General features: G+C 38.3%; 1 protein-coding gene across 2 annotated transcripts; it reads left to right on the forward strand.

The window, feature by feature from the left end:
- Positions 1–590: 590 nt before the first annotated feature.
- cnbpa (CCHC-type zinc finger, nucleic acid binding protein a) lies at positions 591–3,775 on the forward strand. Of its 2 annotated transcripts, none has more exons than XM_057328562.1 (5): positions 591–721; positions 1,770–1,921; positions 2,001–2,066; positions 2,172–2,370; positions 2,774–3,775. In XM_057328562.1, the coding sequence occupies exons 2-5, from the start codon at positions 1,813–1,815 to the stop codon at positions 2,889–2,891; spliced, it is 492 nt and encodes a 163-aa protein (XP_057184545.1). In that variant the 5' UTR covers positions 591–721; positions 1,770–1,812; the 3' UTR covers positions 2,892–3,775. The 2 variants fall into 2 exon arrangements, with proteins under 2 accessions (XP_057184545.1, XP_057184546.1); XM_057328563.1 differs by having other exon boundaries at positions 610–721; positions 1,810–1,921.
- Positions 3,776–21,672: the final 17,897 nt, after the last annotated feature.

Genomic DNA, 21,672 nt, shown 5'->3' on the forward strand with positions numbered 1-21,672 from the left:
CTTCTTCTTCTGGTGTGTTATGGCGGTTTGGCAAACCCACGAAAAGTTGCAACCATGGATTTACTACAGTACCGACAGTTTAACAATAATAACCACAGATGTATTGTTGTCTCCCTACAATACCCTATCTCCCTCTCTCTCTCTCTGAATCTTTCCATTTGCCAAAACATTATACACGAAACAAGAAATATACAACAACACAATGACAACAAAACAGTAAAAGTCACAATAAGCTACTAAGTAACAAAATATAAAATATTTTATTAATTAGCAAAATATGTAAATACAGAAATTTATCTTGAAACCACTGATCAGTTCTTGAAACATAAACAATTATATCAAAAAATAACTCTCTCTCTCTTGGTTAATTGGCAGAGTAAAAACAGGCAGTATTAGTAACATGAAATAAACATCAATGAAAAAAAATAAAGTAACGTTACAGACAAATATGCATGTGTCTGTCTTTTTCTTTGCAGCAGGGATCACAAACGTTCCTAACGGGACACTTCTGTGGGCGGGATGATGTTTTCCTACATCTATGATTGGACAAAATGAGGGGCGGTGTCTGCAGATATTCGTTTCTCATTGGCTAGTCCAAATGGTCATTAAATGTCTTATTGGCTACTGTTGCTGCTGCTTGCAGGAGTCATGCGCAGAGCTGAAGGGAGGAGTAAACAGCAGTGAGTCACAGCTAACAGGCTAGAGGCTACTGTGCTTAAAGGTGAGTACACTCGTTATTAACCGTAAGCTTTAACGGAAACGGCCTTTATTTATGTTAATCGCCGGGTTTGTTCAACCTTAGATGTTACATACAATTAAGTTGACCGCAGGGCTCGTGCGCATGTTGTAGGTCTGTTTGAACGCGCGTGATCAGTTAGCGGAGGCCTGTAGGAGTGCGTGTCTGCGCGGGAAACTCTCATATAAGTGCACGTGCGCATGAACAAATATACTTTTTTTAAAAAATTGAGCGTTTTAACGCAAGTTACAGCATAAGAGTGATATGAAGTAAGTTCGCTTGTGAGGTTTCCGTAAGTTCATGTATGTCGAGGCCCAGTGATAAGATTCACATGACTTGCAGCATTTCCACGTGTATTACCTTCAACCGTAGATCATAGTTTATATGCAGGCGTGTGCTGTATTATGCGGATAAAGTGGTTCTTAAATCAGTACAGCCGTACCATCATATGCACGTTTTACTCTTCGTGTGTGTGAATAGATTAATGTGTGTTTTGGTAGTAGGACGCCCACATTCGCCACGTGCCTTTATTCCCTAGTTCATCCTTCATAAATTGACATGTCATTTTATGTTTCTTTGTACAACACTAGTCATTCAGTGTGGTCCTACCCTGTGTTTAGAGCCCCATGTTTGATATGTACGAATTAAAAAAGCAAGAAATTTAGTTAGTAAAATAGAAACACCGTTTGTTCATCAGATTATATAACATGACACTAATCAGATTTTATGACACTTGAACAATATCCAACTACCCATTGCTGTAAAACTAAAAGTCTTCACATTAAAGTCATTAATAATTTACATGATACTGCTTTCTTTTGTATTACAGAAATGAGAATTAATGGATAGAAGTGGAATATTATGAAAAGATACCATAAAATAAAGTCATGAAACATATATTTTTATTTTCTTAATGTAAAATATAGTGGAAATCTGGGTGCAGTGAGGCACAGACATGTTCTTGCCAGGTTTAGTGTGATTCATGTATTACCTTCTCCAGCATGAATTTTGTACAATGTTACGATCACGGCAGGGTTTGCATTGAGGCGGCATCACAGTTTGTGACTTCACAGAAAATGGACATGAGTACCAGCGAGTGCTTTGGATGTGGCCGCTCTGGACACTGGATCAAAAACTGTCCTAATGCTGGTCGTGGCCGCGGCAGGGGCAGGGGCAGAGGAAAGGGTAGGAATAAGTGAGTTATTAAAACAGATTGTATTTGTACTATAGCAGAGCTTTAACTGAGAGTCTCTCTGTTCTGTAGATCTCTTCTGTTACCGGTGTGGAGAGCAGGGCCACATTGCAAGGGATTGCGAACAGACCGAGGATGGTGAGAGGACTCAATCATCACGTTGCTGTCTATGACATCTTAAAAATATTGCATTGGTGTTAAAAACTTGCTTCATGAAACCTTTGTTCTTCCGTTTAAATTCAGCGTGCTACAATTGCCATAGGAGTGGACATATTTCCAGAGACTGTAAAGAACCCAAAAAGGAAAGAGAGCAATGCTGCTACAACTGCGGCAAAGCCGGCCATGTGGCGCGAGACTGTGACCATGCCAATGAGCAGAAGTGTTACTCTTGCGGGGGCTTCGGACACATCCAGAAGTTATGTGACAAAGTCAAGTGTTACCGGTAAGACCTTGTTTCTCAACTGTGCTTCCAAAGAACACACAAACTTAAATGTGCTTTAGATAAGCCTAAGATAGAAATGTCAGCCAAATGCGTACACGCGAAGCCCGTTAAAAATTGGGCCTTTGACAAAATGCATTATTTACTCGCCCTGATGTGATCACTCTGGTCCATACAATGATAGGCAATGGTGTCTATCCTGTCACGCTTTGTAATATGACACCAAAGTAAATTTCAGTTGACTTTTCTTCACCTAGGCTGAAATGGAGTCATACGGACGGCCCAATCCAAATATGGCGGCACGTCTTTTTTTGTGATGTTTCAGAAAATGTTAACGTGACATTAAGTAGGCATTTATTGTGTTTTTGCAATCACGTAAATTCAGTATATGTGTGCTGATTTGCAGGTGTGGTGAGATTGGGCATGTGGCAGTGCAGTGTAGCAAAGCGACCGAGGTGAACTGCTACAACTGCGGCAAGACCGGTCATCTGGCGAGAGAATGCACTATTGAGGCGTCCGCATAACCATTTCCTCTGTTGCCCCTCCTTTCCGGATTGATGGTAGTTTCCTTTCTCTAAACCCTCTTCATTGGCCAAAGGCTGGCATACAGAGGCTTTTCCCAGGCCAGTGGGCTGCTTTGAGTTTTGTTTTTCCTTTTTAATAAAGGGGTAAATAATCATAATGCATTCAAAACAAAAAAGTTTTATTTAGGTAGAGGTGTAATGTATAATGCTTTGTCGAAGGACCCCTTCCAAGCCGCTGGTGAAAAGATCCTTTACTGGGATGTCACATGCCACGCGAGACCTGAGCTCACGGCTGTGAATCTCAGATGAAATGTAATCGATGTAAGAGGGAATTTTGGTGTTGTTTAACTTTCTGTTATAAGGAGAAAATTGTAAGATGACTTAAGGGTGTGTTGAAGGAACCTCTTAAGCATTTACATCACCAGAACTCTGGTGCTCACAAGCAGTTCAGAGAAAAGTGTGTGGAAATTACGAAATGTTATAACGCTATTCTAGATTAATTTCAATTTGAGAACCTTTGTTTTGCCTTGAATTCTTTTCTTTTTTTTTTCGTTTTATATTGTTCGACTTTTTTTTAGAAAAAGTCAGGCTTGTAAAGTTCAGTAAACATTGCTTGGTAATGATAGAGTAATTTTAGTCCTTTCTACCCTTAATTATCAGAATAATAGAAAGAGATGTGGATTTAGCAACAATTTGCAAAAAGAATGTTTTCACAGAAATATTATTTTTGTACAATTTCACTTGGGACTACTGTAAAATATCATTTGCTTGTACTCGGTTTTTAAGTCTAAAGGATAATGCAATGTAAGTCCTTGAACATAGAAATGTAATTTTAAACTATCAATAAAGCTGGAGGAGGAAGGGGAGTCTGTCTGCAATTACAATCAAGATTTCGACTCGTTTAGTATATGGGATATTTAGTATACAGGAATTGTATGCTCAGTAAACATTTTGGCTGATTAAGGATCACTAGAATAATTCCTGGAGTCTCTTTAAGATGATTGCAAATGTGCATGTGGGACATTTATTTTAACAATGAGTTTAGACTTAATTTGCAACACTGGCATAACCAATCAAGTCTAGCAGTATTGTAGCTATTTGTTTAGAAGATTAGTATCATTTTGGGGTAATCTAATTTTATTCATCCTCAAATCTAAATTACTTGTGCTCTGAATGGGAACACATTTTACAATGTTGGCTAGATATAAACAGGTAGCATGGTCACTGTGGGGTCACTAATATTTTACATGAAGTGACAATAAAACTACAAAAAATTATCTGACCCACAACAATAAAATATGAACAAATATATATATCATACACAAATACATTGGAATGTGTCTTACTGACCTTTGACAAGAGGGTTTAATTGGTAGTCTACCATATCCTTTAAAACTGGTAGACTCAAAATATTAGATATCAATTTGTGTATATATTACATAATAGAAATTGTGTACTTATGATTTGACATTTCATTTTTGTTACTTAAGTATTCCCTTCTGCTGGGATCGGAATCTTATTTTGTTTTGATCAAATGTATCCTAGCCTTACTAAAAAGCTTTTAACAACACAAATTTACAACCTGATCCAGCTCTAAACCTAGACTGGATTTTAATGATCTAATCTAAATTTTGAATTCGTTTTATCTTTTGAAAAATAAATGTTCAAGATTTTAGCAATCTAAAAGCTAAAATCTGATCAGATTTCTTTTGAACAGCTGGCCCCAAGGGCAGGTTTGATGACCTCTGGTTAAAAACATTGTATGATTTAGAGTTTTTTTTTACTAATTCATATGCATTTGAGAGGCCACTGTTGAGTAAATTATGAGAGAATTGTAGGTATTTGTTTAAAGTAGGCTTCTGGGCCCAGTTAAAAAAAATGAATCTGTGTCAGAATGGAATGGAAATTCCATTTTATGATAGGATCAGGTAATCTGCAAAACTGGGTTGAATAACCCTGATCCATACAATACACACTTTTTCAGATTACCAAATCTACGGAGGCCTTAAAGGAACAAATAAAACCAAAAATATATTTTAATTATTTCGTGTTCACTCAGTAAAGTTTTGCGTTGTGTTCACCCGAGAGACTTTGAATTCACCAGCAAAAAAAACTACTTTTGACAGTTTTATCACTTATGATTGTGCCAATGTAGTTTACAAACAGTGATTAAAAGAAACACTAAATTATTTTGTTGCACCAAAAATAGAAAGTAAATTAAAATGGTCAGTTTGTATATTGCATGATACAAATGTATTTTTTAGCATGAAAGTATACTTGATCCAGATCAAAACCTAGATAGTGAATTTGGATTAGATCACAAAATATTTTTTCCTTTTGAACAACCCATTTTTAGGATTTGTTCCAATCTGAAATCCAATCAGATTACTTTTGAACAACTGGCTCCTGGTCTATGGACTTTCACTGTGCATGAACTGGGCTGTATACAGAGTTCCCTGTCATAATAAATATGCAAAACCTCTACTTTGTTTATTGTCACTTGGCCGGTTACATCAAAAGAGACTGGCTGTACCCTTTAACACCTTAAGATGTATACATATTTGCTGTTTAGGAGTAGTTGAGCAAAGATACAAGGATAAGTGATTAAATCAATGTTAAGTGATTATTCATTAAAGGACCAGTGTGTAATTTACTGGAGCGGTGGAGTGAGCCTGTTGGTTGCAATTTGCATCCTCAGCGCTAGATGCCGCTACTCAATAACTCAATATAGGTTATCCTCAGCATTGATTCCACATCGATCAAAACAGAACAAAGTACAAAATATTTACTTAAGAAAATATAAATAAATCAATTATATTTCCTCTTTGGGGTAGGTACAGCGGATGTACCTTCTGAGGGTTTTGCCATAGTGACAGGCTAAAGGTACAGTACATGATTTTTTTTCTACCAGAATTGAATGTGATGTGTCCACGTAGAGAGTCTGTACACAGATCAGTTTTAATAGATAATAATAGATTTGGAATGCCAAATGTCAAGATGCCTCTCTTACAGCTTGCTTCTCTTTGTTATTTTTTTACCCAGCTGTCACATTCTTCACATTTCACAAGTGACAGCTGTATAAGTACAGAACAATTGACTGTAGATCTACACTAGATTGTGTAGATGGTGAATCAACATAATTAAAGGTCTTATTTTAAAGTTATTTTATTATAAAAAATATATATTTTGAATTTTAAAGTTAATTTCTCTACTCTAAGTCCAGCTGTGACTGCCATTGTCAATAGTTTATTGGTCAATTAGGGTGGTACCTAATAAATTCAAACATGCAGCCTTTGTTAAAAAAAAAACTGACTTAGATCAGCATGACTTGAATAATTACAGGCCGATTTCAAAAACTTGTCTTTTATTTCCAAAGTTTTGGAAAAAGTTTTCTACCATTAGATGATCTCCTCATACCTGAGTACTTTTGATATTTTCGACAAATTTCAGTCCGGTTTTAGGGAGCTGCATAGTACTGAATCTGTGTTGTTGAAGGTTTTAAATTATATTTTACTCACTCTGGATGCAGGTTCTGGCTGTATTTTAATCTTACTTGATTTAAGTGCAGTGTTTGACACTGTTGATCATGATACCCTTCTACAGACTAGAACATGTAGGTGGGTTTCATGGCCCTGTGCCGGAATGTTTTGCCTCCTACCTCAAAGGGAGAATGTTTTCTGTGGGAGTAGGGAATCGTTTTTCTACCCATGTTCCTATACATTATGGTGTTCCCCAGAGTTCCATTATCGGTCCTCTTTTGTTTGCATTGTATATGATTCCACTTGGTCAGAGCCACAATTTATCATACCACCAATATGCCGATGACACTCAGCTCTATTACCCTATCAAAAATAATAATGGTTCTGTGTCCGGCCTGTTGATTGCCTGCGTGACATTAAATGCTGGATGGACATGAACTTCCTACAATTATAAAACTGAAATTGTTATCTTCGCCCCACCAGTTATGACCTCTGACTTAATTAATCAACTTGGTTCTTTATCTCCAAATGTTCATGACCATGTTAAAAATCTTGGTGTCATTTTAGATTCCAATTTGACTTTTGATAGGCAAATTATTGCTATTGTTAAAAGCAGTTTATTCAAAATCAAGATGATGCTTTCTAAGAAAGACCTTGAAACCATTATTCATGCATTATCACCTCAAAGTTAGTCACCTACAAAGACTATTGTAATTCCTTATACCTGGGTTTACCTAATTCAGCTGTAAATCATTTGCAGATTGTTCAAACCACAGCAGCCAGGTTTTTGACTGGAACTAAAAAGTATCAGCACATTACTCCTGTTCTTGCTTCTCTCCATTGGTTACCTGTCAAGTCCCAAGTTGATTTTAAAATCTTGCTTTTTGTTTTGTTAAGCTTTACATGGGCTTGCCCCTTAGTATATCAGTGATCTTCTTTTTCCGCACAATGTTTCAAGATCTCTACGCTCTTCTAATCAACTTCTTCTTTTTGTTCCTCGTTCACGTTACAAAACGAAAAGTGATCGGGCTTTCTCGGTGGCTGCTCCCAGACTTTGGAACAATCTTCCTCTCAATATTAGATCTTCACCTTCCGTTTCCATTTTCAAATCTTTCCTAAAAACATATCAGTATTCTTTGTGTTTTAATTGAGGGTGTTTATATCTTTACATATGTCTCTATGGTTTTGATCCAGTGTGATAATTTTACTTTTAATTTTCTTTTAATTGGTGTTTTAATATCTCTGTACAGCACTTTGGTTACAACTTCCGTTGCTTTTATATGTGCTTTATAAATTAATAAACTAAACTTGTATTCAAATATCAAACAACTGTACTACCAGTCACCCCCTAAAAACTGGTTTTAGGATACATGGTTACATCATTAAGAATATTGCAATTAAACCAGGTTCTTAAAAAGTCTTCATCAAAGTTACTTTAGTGACAAAACCTCTTTAAAAATATGTGAAGGCAAAAAATCAGAAGGGCAAACAAAGGATTTCAAACTAGAAAGAATAGCATGAAGCTGTGAGGCTGACACCGATTGAAAAAGTGAAAAATCACTATCGCAAGGGGGCATTTCTGGTAGTGATAATGGTAACCTCTGGGAAGAAATATTAGAGCGAAGACCCTCAATTTTATTGATGAAATTAGTTGAAAACCGATCACACAGCTCAGTAGAATCCTCAGATAGAGCACTAGAAGGGGGAATTTAGAAGGGCAAAGAAAAGAACCTTAGGCCTCTGAGAATTTTGTGCAATTAAGTCAGACATATATTTAAACTGTCTCCCTAACTGCATTCTGATACTGCTTAAGACACTCCCTAAACATTTCATATGATATCTGAAGTTTATCTTTCCTCCACCTTTGACCAAAGGTTTAGACTGGCAGCAGACATGAATATTAAAGTCACCCATGATCAAAAAGCTGTCATAGTGTGGCAACAGAGAGGCCAGAAGGTTAGAAAATTATTGTATAAAATCCTTATTCAAATTAGGTGGTCTCTACACCAGGGCACACTGCACGGGTGTATGGAGATTAACCTTTAAGAGCTGCACCTCAAAGGTTTGAAAGTTTTCCTCAGGTAGAAGAATGCACTTAAAAGAGTTGTTGCTGAAAATTGTTGCTAATCCACCTCCACGAGTCACGACCAACAGATCTTGGAGAATTAAGAAACAACCAATCTGGAGGAGCTAATTCCTTAAGATCTGAATAGTCACCATGGCTGAGCCAGGTCTCTGTTACCTTAAAAAAATCCAAACCATGTCCATATGCAGTAAAAAAGCCATTCAAAATAAAAGATTTGTTAGACAGAGATCTAGCATTAATCAATGCTAATTTAATCGGGCAGTCCAAGATGTTGAGCGCGTTGAAATATATTCCAGATGTTTTAGGTTACAGAAGTAAGCTCCACGATCAGCATGAACTAGCGCGAACATCGCGAGAAGGAGACCAAAAAGAGGGCATGAAGCAGTAGCGGTTTTTGGCACGGGCGAACCGGGCAGCCGCCCGGGCGGCATTTTTTCATGATACATGGGGGGCGGCATGAGCAGTTAAAAAAATATAAAAAATCCTCTGCACCGCCACCGCAAAGTGATTTTCTATTATCTATCATTTCACTGTGTGGGGAATTGGCAAATTGGCACCCTGCTTGCCGAGAAGGTGCCGTGCACAGAAGCTGTGTGAAATGGCTAATAAAAATAGGTAATACAAAACAATTATGTGGTCACCATTAGAGTGTTTTCACGACGCATCATCAATCAATACTGCTGACTCGTGAGTGAAGTTCAGAGTAGAAAATAATTAATTATACTGCACGTGATGTTACAGCACATGGCTATAGCTTACTTATAGGTGTGATCGACTTGCATTAAAGAGCTTTATTTTCAGAGTTATTTCTAAAGAAGAATCATTTTTTCTCCAGCAAAATCTGTGATTTCCATTAGGTTCAATAGCAGTGCTTACGTTCAATGCCTCCAACATGGCCGACTTCCGGATTGATGATGCGTCGTGAAAACACTCTGTTGGTTTAGTCTTGACTTCTGGTTGTGTTGGGGGGATGGGACATCTGTTGATTGTCGAGTGCCAAATAAACACAGAGATGGACAGGAAAAGGTCAAAGCCATCAGGTGCCCAATTTAGAAAAAATGAAAAGAAGAGGAGAAACGAGCAAAAGACAAAGGTATGCAACTATGTTCTCTCTGTATGATTATTACGGTATCCATGTCATGAATGAAGGGCTAGTGTTAATTGGTGATTATAACTCTCAAGTGTGTGTTTATTTTTGGCACATTTATCTACTGTATATAGTGTATATTTATTTAAGTTCTGATAACTTATACTTGTCACGGTCCCACTCCCACCGTCTTGTTTATGAAATTCTAGTCGTGTGGCGGGATCAGGGCAGAGACCTTAGGTTTTATGTGAGAAAACCATGAGTTGTTTGTTTTTACCTCTCATGTGTTTTCTCGTGTCTTGTCATTGGCCCCGCCCCTCTCGTCTCATGTATTGCCTTCCTCCCGTGTCTAATGTTTCCCACCTGCCCTGTGTAATTATCCCTCATTTGTCTTTCCCTATATAATACCCTCATGTTTCATTGTCCTGTGTCGATCATTGTATGTGTATGGTGTGCGTTCTACGTTCCCGGTAATGCCTGTGCCTCTTGTTGCTGTTTCGTCTGTTGTAGTAAGTGTTTAGTTTAGTTTAGTCCTTGTCAAGTTTATGTGAGTCTAATGTTAAGTTAGTTTACGTCTCCATTGCTTGTATTGTTATCTTGTTCTTGTTTTCACCCCATCGCGGGTTTTTGTTTTATGTTTATTGTTAAAGTAAAGTCTTTTTGTTCTCCCTGTACTCCCGCTGCCTGCAATTGGGTTCTTCTTCCCCTGTGTTCCGTGACAATACTGTCATATTTGCGCAGAATTGTGTTCATTGTCGTTTGGCAACGTTGGAGATGGAGATTGTGCACCTTAAAGCGACAACGAGCAACTTTTTGACCTTAAAATAATGTCTCTAAAATTATTTTAGTGGTAGGTCAACTTTTAACTGGATGAATTTTACTGCCGTTGCTACCTGAGCAGCCTCCTATCGGCTGAAATTGCACTTGTAACTTTGGTGTTCGGGCCGTTACAAGCCCCGCCTATCCCCTGCTTTACGGCATACATCACGTTTTACTCATAGCCTGGGAGAAGTTAGCCAACAGCAGAGCTAACAGTAAGACGAAACGAACCAAAACATCACCATGGCAGAGCCGGCCAAAAAACCAAAGAGGGTTTTGTTGGAGGAAGCAAAGAAAAGAAAGCGAGAGAGTGATCGGACACGAGGCCGGTCACGAATCAATATCAGATGGGCTTACACTCGGTGGCGCGAGCAGCAAGAGGCAACGGGTTGCAAAACGGATGGAGACCTAGCGGTCCTGCTCCTGGATTTGTAAGTGTTATTTGTACATTTTTTGCTACTGTCCTGTACTTTTGAACATATTTGTTATTAGTCTGTGTCATTGGCGCACCACCGATTCACACTTTATAACCGTAAGGTAGCTGAGAGATAATATATGGTTGCCGGTGTCGATAGCTAGCATGTTGTCGTGTCTCGTCATGAATGTGTGTAGTGCTTGTAAATGAAGACTAAAAAACCACAATAAACGCGTTGTGGTAAAAAGAAGCAGATTCTTTAGTTCAGACCAGTAAACCACGTAAATGTTGAACAGTTCAGTCGTTGAGTAGGTTAATGTTGTCGTTATATATATATACACATGCTATGTGCTGTTTTCATAGCGTATCTGGGTCCGTCGGCTTTGTAAACAAACTCGCGTGTATTGAGCTGCCAGCGGGAAATCTTTGCGACAGTTTTTACGACACTGCATACAGACAATTCCGCTTATCAACCACGTGGGGCAACAGTGAGCAAAAGTTGCTCGTTGTCGCTTTAAAACGTGTGTTTCCTGTTGTAATTGCAATAGTTAAATAACTGGATTCTCTTAAGTGTGTTTTTCAGATGTTCTAATGAAGGATTTGTGCAATTGAGAAATATAATTTTCACTTATGTTGTTATAATAAAATATAACTGTTTGTGCAGAATTCTGTGGTATTTTGTTTGGGGGGGGGTGCGCGCTCGAAGGGGGTCTCGCCCAGGGTGTAATTCAATGTAGAACTGCCACTGGTATGAAGATATCAGCAGATGTGTGAGAAAAACTGATAGTACGACATGAGCCTCGAATATAATAATGAATATAACGTGGGCGACGAGCAATCCCCAGCGCAACACAAAGTTTGTAAACTCCAGCTTCTAGGGGTGATGGCAGGTTCAAACGATGAAGCTCCTCAGATGAGTAACACTTATTAAAAACCATTATATATATTAACACATTATAAAAAATAAAACGTAAAAATGGAGAAAAAGCAGGATAAAACTTTCAGCCAAAAGCAGCGCATCATTCACTCTGCCCCGAAAGTTTAGCATTAGCCAGAGAACCTCATAAAATAGAAAGGAGCAAAACTAGAGAGAAATGCCCCAAACTTTTTAAACAACCCGTTCTCACTCCCGCCTCGTCACATATTTACGCTCGGTCAGCGCCCCACTGTGTCACTTTTGAACCCGCAGGGTACCCCTTTTCGATGAACAGGGAACTGTGCCTTGCTGTTTGCTAAATGCTCCAGACCGAGATGCGTGCAATTCTTAGCATTTCATAATTATTTACGGTTTTAATATTTTGTAGCACCTAACCCCAACCTCACCCTAACCACTTCTCAGCCATATAAAACACAACACGCGAATAAAAGTACAGTCAAGTGTATTTATTGCACAAACTGACCAAAAGCATTACAAAATATAACAACCAACTCGTTTCGAAGAGCTTTTTGCACCAAAGCCGCAAATTTTACAAGAAAATGCCGTGCGTGTCCGTGAATGCATGAAGTCGGCTCCCATTCAAAATAGCCATGGCCGGTTCGTGAACGAATTGTTCATTTGAACCGGTTCTTTTTAGTGAACCGGACTGAATCGTTCGAAACGGTTCACGTCTACAAAAAGCACTTATCCACAAATTCCTTCAGTTACTCACTTATGCATGCCAAGACAACCCATCCGAATCAAAATAAACCAGCCAGTATCAACGACTTTTCAGTAAATCCAACAGTACACTACTACACGCTGAACTGAACTGTTAAGCACGAGTGGAGAAGCTATTCAAGCTATAGCTAAGCTAGCCCTACTGTACATATAAGAAACTACATTTGCAACATGAACATAAACATTTGAACACAGATCACACTTTTTAATGGTCATAGATATTTGTACAAACATATTCTTTATATTAATGCTGCTTAAAATGCATTACAGAAAACGTTTGTGCAGTTGTGCTTTTATGTTAATTATTTTAAAGGTTAAAAAGAATTGTTTGTAAAAATAATAAACTAAACATTTATTTGTTTCATAAGTAATCTATGGTGTTTTCATGAACATCTTATTTAATATCTAAACAAGATTGTATAAATCTAAACATGACGTAATCATCATGTGCGAGAAGCAAGCGGATTCCATGAATCGCTATCGCAGACTAGAAGAATCTAGAGTCACGAGAACCGTTTCTGTCAGACATGTCTGATTTGTGAACCGTTGGACCGGTTGCCGGTTTGCGAATCGCTTCTTCTGACACAAACCGGTTGCAACAGCTTTCGATTCAGCAGTACACTAACCGAAGAGCCAATTCTTTCGGACATGTCCGATTCAGAACCGATGATACTGCGCATGCGTGTAATTTTAAAATCAGATAAAAAGCGTCTAAGTCAGATATTTCTATAAAACACAGGCAGGGTTCGAATTGAGGGGGGGGCTGGGTGTGGGATCAGAATTGTTGCAATATTCTGAATAAATAAACTATGATCCGCAAATAAATATAGAGAGTTTCACAAACATTTTTTAAATCCACATATGCACAAAAAGCGAACCATAAATATATGTTAGACGTTCCACAAAAAGAAATGGAATTCACAAATAAATACAATGAGATTTGCAAATAAAAAATATTTACAAATTTATTTCAATGGCATTTATTTGTAGATCACTTTCTGCACATCTGTGGATCGCTTTCTGCGCATTCGTGGATCGCTTTCTGTGCATTTGTGAATCGCTGCACGCATTTGTGGATCAGTGCACGCATTTGTGGATGGCTCTCTGTGCATTTGTGGATTTTGAAACATTTCTAACGTCAAAACGCGCACACAATCCACAAATAGGTGGACACCGCCCACTATCTACGCAAGCCAATCGGGTAACTTCCGCTATCGTTGTCCAATAGGGCACGTTCTAACTTCAGCCAATCACGTTTTGTTCTGCACTAAGATTCAGGGAGCTAACATGGCGGCTAGTGGCGGTGTAAAATGCGTGATATACTAAGAAATGTGAATGGCCTCTTCTTTATACTACTCAGTAATGATTGTTTGTGTTTATATGCATTGTCCGTATGTTAGTAACAAACGACTGAAATGTTTATGACTTGATAACAGCGTGCACGGACTGGGGTGGACAATCCCGGTGACTGGGGACTGATTTGGTCTGCTGCAAGCCAGCCGTTTTATTGTCTTTATGTACCAAAGTGATAAATTCCGATTTTGGCATTCGATAAAATATAATCTGTTTCCCCGATACTGCATGGGTAAGCAGCTAGTTCGCGCCGCACACTCAGCGTGGCGTGGAGTTTCAAGGTGCGCAGCGTTTGCATTGCAATGCGCACTGCAGCTGTCGGTGTAGGCTACTACCAGTATAACGATGGCAGAATTAACGTGGGGGAAATCATCAGCACTGTGAATTTCTATGTCATTCATAATTCAAAATAAAACGTAATTTAATCAGTCATCTCTGTTTATCCCATTCCTGAATGATCTCTGCTGCTGTGGTTAAACTGTTCTGTATACTGTCTTAACTCTTGCCACAACAAAGGATGTCGATCCTTTGACTATGATCTTGTGCACACAATATATTCTCAAATTCACACAGCAACCCCAAAAGTAAACGATGTAGGCCTAGTAAAATTTGTGTTTTCGAACCTTACCATAGTAAATATTGGTATACAACTGCAGATAATCAATTTACTGTAGTTAATAAAAAGGGTTGTGGCAGTGCTCTTATATAGCGTGTTATACGATATACGTCTCCATTTTTCCTGGTGCTAAATAAATCAATATTGTTGGGTTATAATTATGTATATATTGCTGCCTTTTAAATGACACATAGGACATCTTTAAAATACTGTTTATTTCATTTATTTATTGGCAAATAAAAAACAACGGGGGCAATAAGAACGCAAGGGAGGCAACACAACTTTTCTCTTCGATGAAAAAAGTATGAAGCAAAATATGAAATTGCCAAATAAAAATGAATTGAAGCTAATTGTACAAATTAATGGGTTCTCCATACAAATGCACAAAAGGCACTGGATATTACATGGCATTTCAGTAAAGCCCTTTTCATACAGAGATCCCGGAAAATATGCGGAAGATTTGTCCCGGTATGACGGGATCGGTTGATTTTGGTTCACACTGCCAGTGATTTTCTGGAACCTGTGCGTGCGTTCACACACATCCTAAAGACATGTGACGTGTAATGTACTGTAATGTAGTCGGGAACGTAGCGCTGTCACGGTGAAGGAATTTTCCTTGCAGTGATATTGGCTTTTTTATAGTTCAATAGTTTTTATAGTTTGCTATATTATAACTGCATTCCTTCTATATTTAGTGCCAAATAGGCCTAAAAAAGCTCCTAAATGGGGTTAGCATACATTGTTGGTTTTTAAATGATAAAGATATAAATTTTAAACAAAATAAGTACTTTTTATGTAGTCTATTTATTGGTAAATGCAGAACACTGAAGAATGAGACGCAAGAACCAAAGTATAGCCCATCAGCTGAAGTTAAATATAAGAAAATATGAACATATGAAAACAAAAGCAAATTGATGGGCTTGTTGGTGCAAATTTAGAGAACCTCAATAAAAATGATTACAGAACGATGCGCAGTTTTAATAAAAAATGTGTCAGTAGCCTGTTTTTACTAGGCTACTTTAACTGCAATACAAAAGGCAATTATTTTGTTTTACATGTTTTTGTTTAGAAAAAACAAGCATGCTCAGGTAGGGTCAAATCAGTCTGTTAATAAAAAAATGGCTCCTCCACGTCGTGTACATCAAGAGACGTACAAGACTTGTTTTGAAGGTTGCTAAGCGATCAAGTTTATTAAAGTTCTCTACCATTGTAACTTTGTGTTGATTGATGAAGTCATTTAAAACTTGCTGCATTTAGAGGCGACATATTCTCTCTCAATTTCAGTTTACATGCTCGGGACACATACAAACACTCGAGACCTCCGAAGAGTACAGCGGATATTTCAGACTGTTGAGCGAATCACTGGTACTACCCTTCCCACTGCAGGAACTGTACTCTTCCAGAGTGAGCGAGTAAAAGGGCTCGAAAAATCTCTCTGGACCCCTCACACCCAGCACACTTTCTCTTTGAACTGCTGCCGTTTGGTCGGCGCTACAGAGCACTGCGCGCCAAAACAGCCAAATAAAGTTTCTTCCTTCAGGTCATCTACCCCATGAACAGTTAAATGTTCTCCCCACTGTTCAATAAATATGTCCAATACTAAACTACTCACTTATACTCATATTTATTTATTATACATATGTTACTGATTTAATATATCATACAGCTATCCCATTCCCTTACACAATTTGTATAAAGCACCTTATAACTTGTATATATGTAGCACATGCATACAATATAGCATCCGCTGCTCTTTTGACATATCTTGTTTTTTTTCATATGTGTATTGTCTATTACATATTTTTTTAATATATTTTGTTACCTGTGTCTCGTCACTTTCAACTGTATGTGCACTGGCAGCTTCTGTCACTAAGACAAATTCCTCGTGCACGTAGCACACATTTGGGCAATAAAGCTCCTACTAATTCTGATGTATGTTCTTTGCGTTATTATGGGAAACTTTATATGAGCTGTTCATATGATAGTAAATGTATTATACTACTACAGTATTTCTGTGTGGGGAATTGTGGACAGAATTGTCCCACATGGTCATCTTGCAATATAGCCTACTTACTACTTACTTATTGTTAATGTTATGGGTAGTGTTTCTTACAGTGATCATTTTTGTCATGGCAAAGAGTTAGACAGTAGCCTATACAGAACAGTTTAGCCACAGCAGCAGAGATCGTTCAGGAATGGGATAAACAGAGATGACTGATTAAATTACGTTTTATTTTGAATTATGAATGACATAGAAATTCACAGTGCTGATGATTTCCCCCACGTTAATTCTGCCATCGTTATACTGGTAGTAGCCTACACCGACAGCTGCAGTGCGCATTGCAATGCAAACGCTGCGCACCTTGAAACTCCACGCCACGCTGAGTGTGCCGCGCGAACTAGCTGCTTACCCATGCAGTATCGGGGAAACAGATTATATTTTATCGAATGCCAAAAATCGGAATTTATCACTTTGGTACATAAAGACAATAAAACGGCTGGCTTGCAGCAGACCAAATCAGTCACCGGGATTGTCCACCCCAGTCCGTGCACGCTGTTATCAAGTCATAAACATTTCAGTCGTTTGTTACTAACATACGGACAATGCATATAAACACAAACAATCATTACTGAGTAGTATAAAGAAGAGGCCATTCACATTTCTTAGTATATCACGCATTTTAGACTGCCACTAGCCGTCATGTTAGCTCCCTGAATCTTAGTGCAGAACAAAACGTGATTGGCTGAAGTTAGAACGTGCCCTATTGGACAACGAAAGCGGAAGTTACCCGATTGGCTTGCGTAGATAGTGGGCGGAGTCCACCTATTTGTGGATTGTGTGCGCGTTTTGACGTTAGAAATGTTTCAAAATCCACAAATGCACAGAGAGCCATCCACAAATGCGTGCACTGATCCACAAATGCGTGCAGCGATTCACAAATGCACAGAAAGCGATCCACGAATGTGCAGAAAGTGATTACAAATTTATTTCAATGGCATTTATTTGTAGAATATTTTTTATTTGCAAATCTCATTGTATTTATTTGTGAATTCCATTTCTTTTTGTGGAACGTTTAACATATATTTATGGTTCGCTTTTTGTGCATATGTGGATTTAAAAAATGTTTGTGAAACTCTCTATATTTATTTGCGGATCATAGTTTATTTATTCAGAATATTGCAACAATTCTGATCCCATAGCTTTACGACCGACATTTGGAGCTGTGACGCGGCACCGCTGTCTGTACTAAGTTTGACAGCACACTGGGTGGACACAGTGACCCCGTCATCTTTTACTCTTTTAAAGTGCAGTGCTGTAAGCTAACGAGTTTCGTGGGTCACACACCGGCACATCCATAGCTGAATCAATTGAGGGGATGTTTGTAAAGTGGAATATCTCTAAGTCCCGTGTTCACATTATTTTGCACGACAACGCAAGCAACATGAAAAAAGCTATGGCCGAGATGGGTGTGTCGAGTTTGGGCTGCTTCGCACACTCTCTACAACTGGTTCACGAAGGCCTTTTATCACAGAGAAGTGTGAGTGATGCGCTGGCAAACTGTAGGAAGATAATCGGCCATTTCAAACACTCGCCATTGGCAACAACGCGCCTGGAGGATATTCAGAAGGATCTAAAAATGCCCACCAAACTGTTGCGACAAGATGTAGTGACGAGGTGGAATAGTAGCCTACTTTTTATATGGTAGAGAGTATACTTGAGCAGAAGCGGCCGATGTCAGCATACGGCGCTGATCACGACCTGCCAGCCACACTGACAGCCAACCAGTGAGCTTTGCTGGAAAAAACTGTCACTGTTTTGGCACCTTTTGAGGAACTGACCAAGCAGATTAGCTCCTCCACCTCGTCTGTAGCGGAAGTCATCCCCTCAGTTACAGTTCTAATACGGCTACTTGCTCGGGAGAGCCAGGAGGACAGCGGTATAAAAACAATGAAAAACTACCCTTCTTGAGGCCGTCGAGAAACGATTCGCAACCATCGAAGAAGAGACATTGTATGCAGTTGCATCTCTCTTGGATCCACTTTGCAAAGACAGGTATGTCTATTTTTTTCATGTCCATATTTATGATTGTCATTGCCATATTGAGTATATCAGTTATATATTATTTTAAATGGCACTGTATAAATGCCATTTTCAAAAACCTTTTGCATTAAATAATTACTTATGCATTAAGTCTGTGACCATACTAAAGGCTACTTTGGAGGAGGTTTATGGCGCAGGTTCTACAAGCATACATGTTCAACTTCAGACATATTTGATGGAGCAAACTTGGGCAGTCAACCAAGTTCGGTTTCCCACTCTGGCTGCTACTGCTGCAAAGTTTCTCTGCGCCCCTGCTACAAGTGTGGACAGTGAGAGACTGATCAGCACAGCATCTAACATTGTGGATGCAAGGAGAAACAGACTAATAGGAGAGAGAGCAGAAATGCTCATTTTCCTGAAGAAGAACTTGCCGTTGTTATTGAAATTATGAGCAAATTGTTACAGCAGTGTTTAACCAAGTTTAAGTTACTTGTTGATTGAGTCTTAAGTTGTTCAGTTGATGTTTATTTGTGTACTCTAGTACTCAAGTCTCTGGCTGCACTTAGTGTCTTTAGAGGACTACTTAGATTGAGTAAGAGTTGCTGTTGCACTTTTTTGTACTTTTGTATTTAAAGACTCAAAAGCATTTTATTGAACAAAATTGTTCCTGGACTTTGAAGTTTTAAAGAGATTATTCTCTTATATTACTCATTTTTTTAAATTCCTAGATTTATTTGTTGCACTGTTTTTATACAGTTATACAGATTTGTGTCTGAATTTGAAGTTCTTTTTCACTCAAGAAAAAGATATTAATAAATAATAATAATACTGCCAAATGTATGTCAGATAATAAAAAAACACTCTAGTTCACTGTATGTATTTGTTCATGTTTTCAAAGGATACGTCTGAAGCACACCATAAAATAATTCTATCGATTCATACAGGGCTAGCAGTATATACAGATACACACCCTGGTATCGGATCAGTATCGGGAAGGGAAAAGGGTATCGGAACATCCCTAGTAGTAAGTAAATAATAAATAAAACAGGGCCCAAAACAGAGCCTGGAGGGACACCAGCTGTAACAGATGAAATGTATGATTTGAAATGTTTAAGTTGTACGAATTGAGTACGGCCAGAGAGGTAAGATCTGAACCAACTAAGAGGGACACCAGTAATACCTATAGAGAATAGTCTGTCTAAGAGGACTTGATGGGAGATTGTATCAAAAGCCGGGCTTAGATCAAGTAAAATGAGTATAGTTGAAAGCCCATAGTCGGCTGACATCAACAGATCATTGACAACTTTTACCATGGCTGTTTCGGTACTATGCAAAGGGCGGAAACCAGATTGAAATTTTTCAAGTAGACTATTTTTTGAGAGATGATAATGAACCTGAGATGCAACAACTTTTTCTAAACTTTTTGAGAGAAAAGGCAGGTTGGAAATTGGGCAAAAATTAGTAAAATTATTAGGGTCAGCCCTCAGTTTCTTGAGTCTTGGAGTGATTACAGCAACCTTGAAGGATGAAGGAAAAACACCAGTAGTGAGAGACGAGTGCATGATATCGGTTATTATATCAGATAAAGAAGAGAAACAGACTTTTACCAAATGGGTAGGTAGTGGATCTAACTGACAGGTAGAAGACTTTGATTGTTTGATAAGACCTAAAATTGTATCGACAGTTGGAAGTTCAAAATTGCAAAATAAAGATAAAACAGAGTTATGGGAAGGTAAATACAGCAGATCAGATGCAACATTTTTGTGAGAAATTAATTGTTGGTGAATATTTTCAATTTTAGTATTAAAAAAGGTGATTCATTTATCACATAAATCATCAGAATATAGATGAGAAGGAAGGGTATCAGGAGGCTTTAGAATGTTATTTACTGTTTTAAACAAAGACCTTGTATTCCCTTCATCTAGCCCAATTATGTTAGAATAGTAGTCGGATTTAGCAGTTAGAAGAGCATTCTTGTAGGAAAGGATATGATCTGTGTACATATCCTTATGAACACAAAGTCCAGTTTTAATGTATAGGCGTTCCAGACGACGCTGTTAAGATGTCTGGTGTAAACCAGGGTGCAGAATGTGTAAGATAAACAATCCGAGTTTTCAGAGGTGCAAGTGTGTCAAGGACACTATGCAGTCCCTTGTTATAATAGGAGACTAAGTCATCTGGAGTAGAGAAAATATTGCTCTTGAAGAAATTGTCCAGTCCATCAGAGAGAGCAGATAAATCAATGTTCTTGATATTGCAAAATGAAATGTAAATATGTGACAATGACTTGTCAAATGGCAGCAACTGATTTCTATTGAAAGAGAAATGCAGCAGACATAAATCACCAAACATTAGCAATACTTAACCTAAAACTATTTAACAATATTTGTTTAACTTGCTCTGTTCCTGTTCTAAAACATGATTGGTGCACAATCTGCTGTATTTTACCCTCCCAGTCCAACGCACTATATTATGTGTGAATAAAACACAGTTATTGACCAATCAGAATCTAGGACTGAAACTATATCTGTTTTATATGTTTTGTTGTGTTGGAATTCTGAAAGTAAACTCACCTTCAATTCTCACATTGGGCTTCTGATTATTCTCCAGCTCAGACTGACTGACTGAAGTGAAAGTGAGCAGGAATAAAATGTCCATATGATCCTTAATATCAGACCCAGCATCATCTGGATCCTTAATGACATCATCACTCCCAGTGTGGAGTCCAGAGGCCGTCTGCTGCATGCTCCTGCTGAAATAAACAGTAATATAAGTGGTGTAAAACAGATTATCACAGAGGTCGCGTTAACCGAAAATTCTCTGTCATTGACGAATTTTTTTTACCAGTGACGGAAAAATCTTTTTCACGGATTTCAATAAGAGCAATTTGTAACTCACCGTTTTGTCATTTCCCTTCATTAGAGCGTGATCGTATAGGCCACTACCACTGCCCCGAAGACGATTACCCATTCATTAGCTTACTTATAATGGCTGGTCCGTTTTGGAAATGCGCGCGCAGTCAGCGGAGACTCGCGGTGCAGATGCATGTGTTTACAGAGTTTTTTCCTTCAGAAAAGCCACTAGCGTCTTTTTGGATTCAATTCAATTCAATTCAATTTTATTTATATAGCGCTTTTCACAATGTGCATTGTTCCAAAGCAGCTTTACAGGAGCAAATAAGAAAAACACAGAAAGGTAAAACACAGCACAGTGCATGGTGTTTATAG

Source organism: Triplophysa rosa, unplaced genomic scaffold, assembly GCF_024868665.1.
Source record: "Triplophysa rosa unplaced genomic scaffold, Trosa_1v2 scaffold54_ERROPOS3010582, whole genome shotgun sequence".
Classification (NCBI taxonomy): Eukaryota; Metazoa; Chordata; class Actinopteri; order Cypriniformes; family Nemacheilidae; genus Triplophysa; species Triplophysa rosa.

Bases quoted from the DNA above. Each gene is read 5' to 3' on its own strand.
- cnbpa (XM_057328562.1), top strand. From the start codon at position 1,813: ATGGACATGAGTACCAGCGAGTGCTTTGGATGTGGCCGCTCTGGACAC. The intron at 1,922-2,000 runs GTAGGAATAAGT...TCTGTTCTGTAG, and splicing joins GGGCAGGGGCAGAGGAAAGG to ATCTCTTCTGTTACCGGTGT. The intron at 2,371-2,773 runs GTAAGACCTTGT...GCTGATTTGCAG, and splicing joins GACAAAGTCAAGTGTTACCG to GTGTGGTGAGATTGGGCATG.